The 8,571-nt window shown below is 40.7% G+C and overlaps 1 protein-coding gene across 1 annotated transcript in view; it reads left to right on the top strand.

Annotated features, from left to right (window-relative positions):
* PIK3C3 (phosphatidylinositol 3-kinase catalytic subunit type 3) overlaps positions 1-7,257 on the top strand; it is a gene marked incomplete at its 5' end in the record, with an annotated part of 107,499 nt that extends 100,242 nt beyond the window's left edge. The window contains 1 exon segment of the mRNA XM_072413983.1: positions 6,320-7,257. Within this exon segment, the coding sequence (XP_072270084.1) occupies positions 6,320-6,334 (15 nt within the window).
* Positions 7,258-8,571: the final 1,314 nt, after the last annotated feature.

The following is an 8,571-nucleotide window of genomic DNA, read 5'->3' as shown; positions in this document are numbered from 1 at the left end:
GTCTTCCTCAATGGGTTCCAGAACTGCACAGTACAACACATTGCCATTGGGATTGTTGTAAGAAGATGTGACTCCATGTTTAGCCAGGGGGAATCTGATCCAGCTCTCCTCTGCTGCAAATAGTGACCTATTGCTTGCTGTATGCTTTTTCTGTGAGGCTAGAAATTGTGTTTAGAGTTGCACCGCAAAATGGCCTTGTTGCTAACCGCACAAAATAAAACTAAAAGCAGCCTCCAAAAGAAAAGCGAACACTGTTTTTTCCGGTGTCCATAAAAACTTTTAAAATCTTACAACTGCATAACACTTGGATGCAACATTTCTGTGTGTGTTATAGCATGTCCCCAGTCTGGGCACTGTGGTTTCTCCAACCAAACCCATGTCACTTGTTACCCCATAGAGATGTAGCAGGCAGCTGGAGTAATCACATCACACAGAGGGGGGCATGATATTTGACAGATCCAGAAGTTTGTGGTACCAGGCGTTCTCCTGGCTTTGCAGGAAAGCAAAGATTTACACACCTCCCATCAGAAACATAACTATTCACCATTTTGGGCTGCTTACAGTTTTATTTTTATTGAGTAAGGATCAGAATCACTTTAACCCCCAATAAAATAAATAAGACTTGCAACTGACATAAAAATAACTGTCTGGCAGTCTTTACATACTCTGCATTTGGGAGGACAGAGCCAGCCTGCAGGTGAGTATTGTATCCTAAACTGCTATTTATTGTTTTAATAGGCGATCTGGAATCACTGACCAAAATTAATTTATTGGTTGAAGGTTTAAATGATTGACTTGATTTGGCTTTATTAATTAATTGCAGAGTGGGGAGATTATATCTGGCTGGAATGCTGCTTTAAGGGACCCCACATAGCAATAATAATTGATTCATACTAAGTTACTTATGATTCTCAAGTAAAAGACCCTCCCAGCTGCAGCTCAAAATTCCCCAGTCTGCACCCCCATGGGTGGTGTCAGATGATGGCCTGATGGATAAAAAATATATTTTCCCCTGGTTTTACCAAAAGCATTTTAAATCCTATAGAGGAGGAACAATGAGAATGCAATCTATCATATTATCTTCAGTGAAGCAAAAATGATCAAAAAAAAGTTCTCAGACATGATTGATCTTCCTGAGAGCTGTCAGATTGCTGGAGTGGGCTATAATAGAGGAAATAAATCACTCCAGCGGGGTTACAGACAGAATAGATGCCTAACAGAGGGTCTACTCCTTTCTAACAAAATCCATGCCAAAAATAAATTGATATTCGATACATTTGGAGACGACCAATCCAAAATAATTAGTTCTTGGAGTTCCTCTTTAAGTGCTGGGCAGAAAAGCGGCTACTCATGCTGGATTGAGTCCAGAGTCCCCTCTCCCCCATCCTCCTACTAATAATTATTCTGCCAAGGCGTCCTTGAAGCATTGGCGGAGACTATTGTGAATGCTGTCGTGCCCATATGTGCTAGATTGCAGCCTAGGATATAGTGCAGCCATAAAATCTGCAATCAAGACGGGAAACGCTTGAGGAAGCAGCCAGTCGGTGCATGACAAATCTGTTTCAACGTATGCTTTGTTGACTGTTGTTCCGCAGCGTGACAGCGCCCTGATTACTGCTCCCTTCCTCGTACTTTTATTGCTTTTAATTTTCCAGCACCGCAACATACAGACTATTATTTCATACATTTAGCGGAGTAAAAGTGAGAAAGCAGGCAAGGGAAGCCATAAGTAAACTTGTCTTATGACAATATTTATCAGATATTTCCAGAGATGAAAGAACAGCAAAACTTTTTATGTCTGTTTCAGTTCCAAGATCGAATAAAAGTTGAACTCTAGGTAGATTATAAAAGACAGGTAATGCAGCTTTGTGCATTCATTCATCATTAGGTGTCCACTCACACACAAATGCTTACCCAACGCCAAGTTTTTTAGGGTTTTTCAGATTGGTCATGAGGTTGTGGTTACCATTTTCATTATGCCAGTGGTAGCTTCTACCAGTGGCAGCCCTACAGAGAATGAATAGGGCTAAATCTGTAGACATTTTGTTTATTAGGAACCAGGGATGAAGTGCAAGTGAACAAGCCATTGCAAGCTGCTGGGAGCCGTGCGGGATCACTTGATCCTAAGGCTGGTCTGCACCTAGCCTTAGATGTTGACTGAGAAATGATATGTACATTCTGGTGTATGTGCAGCTTTTGGGACTTATAAAAACATTACAAATGTTGCAGTTTGATCACTGAGAGAGGGGACCTAGGAAATGCTTCCTAACTTCTGCAGCAGACTGCTGAGTCAAACTTCTGAGCCTAGACAAAGTCTCAAGCATAAGGACAGCAGCAGAAAGTTTTTTGAGCCAGGTGGGAAGAACCTGGAGGTGGGTGGCTGCCCCTGTATTGTGACCTACCTAATCATCCAAGCCCCTAACTAAAGGATTATATTCATTCTTAGCCAACCAGGTGCCTCCAACTGGGATCCAGTATTTTGCCCAGAAAATTTTTAAGTTGGGGGGGGAAGAAGCTTTAGATGGATGGCAGCCTTTGCATTGTGACCCAACTTTTCAGTAGCCACCCAAAAACAGCCTGAAAGGTGCCGGGCGGCACGCCTGGCTAAGAGAGACTGGGGAGGACAATGGACTGCATTTTAAATAGAAAAAAAAATTGAAAACTGTGTCAGGTCATAAGTTTGATGTTTCATATTTGTAATGTTTTTGAAAAGTTCACTTTAATGGCCATATTCTTACACAAATTCCAAAATCGGTTAACTGTTTGGTAAAGCAGAAGGGGTCTTAAGCAATGTGATCTGTCATAGTTAATGGTCCCATTGCCTTGTTAGGGTGTCCATCGCAGATATTGCCCTGACCCTTAGGATAGTATTTACTATGGAGAGGAGATGTTTCCCCGTCAGAGAGCCAGGACCGGCTATGTCTCCTGTTTAATGGTAACAAAAGATGTTTTGCTCCTTTACAGGATAGAATGCGCTCTTCTTCATAAGAAAACCACAAACTGCAGGGGACCCTCATTATCTCCTCCTAGAAAACAGAAACATGACAATTTTGTCAGATGATGCATCTATTACCGAGCATGGCTCGCTCTCCTAGGGCAGCTTATGGCCATTCGCAGTTATCCTTCAAATCTGACATTTAGCCGCACTGTAACTGTCAGGTGAACCAATGCTCAACGACATTCAAGAGTCGTGCAATCCTAGATAAGGAAGGAGGGGGCCAATCACATGGCCTGTACACCACGGAACATGAACCTGTGTGTGGATTAATAGTACAGATGAATGCTGCATCCAAAATAAACACAAAGTTTTTACAGGTGACAAGTCCGGAAAGAGTGAACTTAAACGATGTACGTGATTACAGGATATCTGCAGGTCCTGTTGTGCAAAGCAAAACTTTTAGCTTAATTGATGTCTCACCACATTTTCTAATGTCTAGCTATTTTTCTATTTAGTCCCATACTGCTGTAACCTATATGTCAAGGCAAAATAAAAGAAAATATTTGTAGTGCAACTTTCCTCTTGCGAACTAAGCAGCATCAGCCCAGTGTTCTTTGCTAAGCTAATTGCCCTGCCGCACGTCTAAGCAACATATAGGCTAATCTGGAGGGCTCCTAGGGGGTCACATAAAACATGTGAGCTGCTTTTTATTTTTGAATCTGGTTCATCACAAAGGGTTTACATGAACTTCGAGGCTGCTATACCACCCCAGCCCACTCCATAGAGTTGATTTGGGACTTGTTTATGCAAATACTAAGTGCTAGGTTTTTGCAGCACCTTACAGATACCTAAAAAAGCATATCAGTTAGGACTTATTATCACTTCTGGGTTCCTTGCACCAAATTTCCCCCAGACATTTATTTGTTTTTTTAAGTTGGATTACAATAAGCTGTAGGCAGGTGGCTGTTCCTGTATTCTGACCCAACAGTTCAATAGCTAGCCAAAAACTGCCGGGTGGTCACTAAAAAATTCCAGATGGTGCGCCCAGCTAAAGGGGGCTGGGGAGAGCACTGCTAGCTGTTTGTTACTGAACTAAGGCTAAGTTACTACACTTAAACTTACAAAGCATGGGAAAGTGGGAAACTGGGTCCTATTACAAGGGCAGTGGACAGTTTGTGGATAATACAAAGACAATGGAAAAATGGGATGTTCCTAGGGCTGGGTGGGCATTAGCAAGTGAAAACAAATTATAGGGTATGGTAGAGAGCTAACAGAATAATAGGGCTTACGTGATACCTAGGGCACAGAGAAATGGGAACACTAAATTTGTTGCCGGATCCACAATTTAACCACCCAGCTACAACTTCTCACACCTGGCGGAGTACTTGGAGTAAACATTCCTGCAGTTCAACGTAAATAGCTACAGATAAAACACTGTAACACGTTTTAAAAGCTATATGATTATTTTATACTAAACTACTCTTTTCTACATGTTTATGTAGAAAAATGGAACACTGAGAAGATTGTTTTTGCCCTTCTATGAAATCCTTCTTGATGTAGGTATTAATCTGATGTCTGGACCTGTAAGGCTAGATAAAGACAGCGAAGGCTTTAGTAAGGGATGACCTTTACACAGGGCTTAGAGTCGGTGTCTTTATTGGGCAGACGCCCTAATATCCCATTATTCTGAGAAGTGCAAAGGTCTCCCTATCCACAGTTCAGTGAAAGGCCTCGTCTCAGGGTCTTACAGATTAATCACAGCCAACTGTCACATCAGTCCAGGATAAAGATAGAACTCCTAATTCCACCTGGGTGGATTCAAGGATGATGAGAGCTCAACTTCAGCAAAAATTGATACTGGTGAATACACAGATGAAATACAAATGAAAAAGCTTGTTTACCTGCCGAGGCTTTTGTATTTCTGACCATCCACTCAGAGTTATGTAGCCAACACCAGTGCTGGTGACCTGACATTAGCGAGGCCTTTCGCAAACATTTTAACTCCCGAGGAACCCTTGAAAATATTCAGGTCTCAGGGAACCCCTATTAAAATCATTTATTTGAGGTTCACACGATGGAAAAAAAGGCATCTTTTATTGAGGACCCCTATGGTGTTGGCCCCAGAACTATTCGGAAAGGAGGCATGGGAGGTCAATTAGCTGCAGGTCAAGGAACCCCCAGCGACCTTCTGAGGAACCCTGGTTTTAAAACTGCTTTAGAGTCTGTGGAATGTGATGCCTGTTAAGCCAAAATAGTATTTGTTAGGTCAAGGTTCCAATCCTGACTGAGATCTGGTTTGCAACTAGCATCCTAATTCATCCCAAAGGTCAGGGTTCCATTCAGGTCACCTAACTCATCAACTGATGACTTTATGGAACTGGATTTGTAAACGGGAGCACGATAATGGTGTAACAAAAGGGCCTTCACCAAACTGCTACCTCTAAGCTAGTAAAGCACAATTGTCTAAATGTTGTTAGTTTTAACATAGTTACGTAGTCAGATTGAAAAAAAACACATAAGTCCGTCAAGTTTACCACTAAGGATATAAACATATCCAGAGTAAAAACCTCATAGCTATAGTTGATCCAGAGGAAGGCAAAAAAAAAGGCAAAGGTACAATTTGCTTCAACAGAGAACAAAAAATTCCTTCTTGATCCTGTGAGGCAATCGGATGGCACAGATTCACCTGACGTATTTAGAGAGGTGTCTGATATACACTAAAACAGCCTTTCTTATTGTTTTTAGTGCAGGAGAACTCTTAAAATAATTTTTAGGTTTCAGGGAACCCAAGCTATTAATACTATATCCACAGCTCACAGTACATTGGCGTGGTGGTCAGAATCCCACCCTTACAGATGGCTAAAAAGATCATTGAGGTCACGTAAACTGACCTGAGAGGCACAGATTTTTCATTGGTCAAGGTACCTCTATCAACCTCTGGAGGAACTCTCATTGAGAAGCATGCTTTAATCATCTCCCACCCAACCAGCCAGTTCATATGTGTGTGATTGTATTTCTGTATCATAGTCATTACTGTAATCTTCTCCGTAGCAGGGACTCGGCTCATCGAAGACACCGGCTATATAAATTAGTCAAATAATGAATGTTGTGTAATAATACTAAAAGCTATAAAAATGCTGTGACATTTCCTAATTAATCCTTATGTGTTGTTATGATAAACTATAACCAGCAGTAGATTCTGAAATACAATTTCAGCCAGTGGATAAATCACACCTAAAATGAGATTCACAATGGCCTCCCTTAAAAAGGTCAATAAATGAATTTCCCCCAAGGCTTATTTAAGTTTTTACCATGAAAATTGAAATCACTTGAAGCAATATTTATGTATGTAATGGCTTATCATTCCCTGTCTCTTCACAGTACTGGAGAAGATAGATGGAGCCGGTCTCCACACGATGGCAAACGAGGAAAAACAAGAAAAGAAAATGAACAGTATATTCATGAAAAAAGCATGTCCCTGCAAATGAAGATACAGAGATGAAGCAAAAGCTAAACCGGGCAGCGGTCATGTGACATGATTCAGTTTAAAGACACCCAATCACGATAAAGCCTACAGAGGCTTACTAAGAGTTATTAGTGTGGCTGAGGCTGTTTTTTTTTTTTTTTTTTTTGGTGCAGCTGCAGATCACCGGACTCATCCTGCCAGCTTTTATGCCAGCAGTGATACAATGTAACAGAATCACATGATGGGGAGGGGGACACAGAAGCTGACCAATAGCCTTTGAGAGGAGGAGAATGCTCTGGTTTTAGGTTACATGTTGCCTGTTCATTCTGTACTGGACTCCTCTTGGTTGAAGCTCAGTCTAAGGCTTTAATTAGAGCCAAGTAAAATAAAAAAGGAAACTGCATTTTTGCTGAAACATTTATATATTCCCTTTAACCCCAGTGTTACTATGATGGCTTAAAAAAATCACAGATTAAAATATGCTATACTTTGCCTGTACATTTATTCAACATCCCCTCATTACATGTTATCATTTACCGTAACCGCACCTTTTCTAATATGTTTACAGTCATTTCTTTATGCTGCTGGATGGCTCAAGCAGTGAATGTCTTTGTGTTCTTTGTAATCCTGAAATGATCGTTGATCATGATGTTCTTTCTCCAACACTAACAGAGGGCCGGTCTGTAAGCGACGGTGGTAATTCAGCATCAAGGCTTCAGATCCTCACACCTAGTTCCTGATGTGTAATTCATTCACCACGTCTTGCATCATTGTTTGAATAAAGTATATATTAATACAAAAAAATTAAAAACGTATTGCAGTCTACCAGTCTTTGGATATGGTGGCTGCTGTAGTTTTGTTTTTCTTTATTTCTTGATGATCCAAATAACACAACTCACACTTTCCATGTCTACATTTATTTCTCTGTGGTATCCATGTAGGAATCCATGATTGTCACATAGGATGGACTTCAAATACCTGCCATAACTCATCTCCAGTATATTGTGTAGCCGCCACATCAAAAGACCCAGTAAGCTCCAAGATGATTTAATCCTTTCAAACCACATACATAAAAAGCTTTATTTTACCACTACAAGTATTGTGTAAAAAAATTCTGTCCAGACACAACTCCCATGTGTAGTAACTGCTTATAGTGCCATTACCTGATAAAACGTCATCAGTGTTGAAATTAAAACATGTTTCATGGATGCAGTGTGATGGAGCAATGGTGACTCAATTGAAGGAAACTTGTTCTGAGAGTAATAAGAAGAATGCTAACATCGTTGTGGTTTGAAGCATTGGACTCTTTGATTTCCCTGGCTGCCTACTTACTCCAGGTCAGCAATTTAATAGTACTGAAGCCAGATGATTAGCTGTTAAGAGGCAGGTTAGCAATGGCAGGCTCCATACTTAATTTTATACAGGTTTCTATTAAGAATGTATGGAAAGTGCTGTTATTCTCCTCTAATTTCCTGGTTGTCATATTGGAAGTCTAGCTTTCTCAATCTTCATATTAATTCCAGGTCACCATCTCTCCAGACTATGGGCATCAAAGACAGCCAACAAAGTGACCTTTTTTTTTAGAAGGTCATTAATGAACCTTTTACAAAGACAGACAAGCTTTTGAGAGCTCCCGCATATTGAGAAGAATCCACCCCCTATCAGTTCAGTTTCTATAGCCAATTGAGATTCCGACAGATCTAAATATACTCTAAAACAAGTCACTGGCAATATTATATTATTGTCATTCATCCTGCTGGAAGTCCAAAAGCAATAAGGGACGATGATCCCAACATTTCATCCAGATCTTTCAATTAAGTTATTGAAGCCAGTAGGCCATAACAGCCAAGGAACTAGCATTTTCATAAGGAAGTCAACAGTAGATCCTCCTTATTTCTCTACTAGATTAAAGCTGGGTACACGTGCGATAATTGTCGTTGGAGAGGATGTTTCACAATCCTTTCCAACGACAAAAGACTGCACGATGCATGAATGGAACTATACATACATACTCTATGGAGAGGGGAGGGAAGAACAATGGAGCAGCACCCTGCTCCACTCTTTCCTCTTCACTTCCATTATGATTGTTCATTATCCATGGATCCACCAGGTCGAAGAACGAGCGATTCTCGTCAGATATCAGCCCTGAGGCGATAATTGAACAAGA

The sequence above is a fragment of the Pyxicephalus adspersus genome, chromosome 6, assembly GCF_032062135.1.
Source record: "Pyxicephalus adspersus chromosome 6, UCB_Pads_2.0, whole genome shotgun sequence".
Classification (NCBI taxonomy): Eukaryota; Metazoa; Chordata; class Amphibia; order Anura; family Pyxicephalidae; genus Pyxicephalus; species Pyxicephalus adspersus.
Note: the sequence above shows the minus strand (reverse complement) of the source record. Positions and strands in the feature narration are given on the sequence as shown.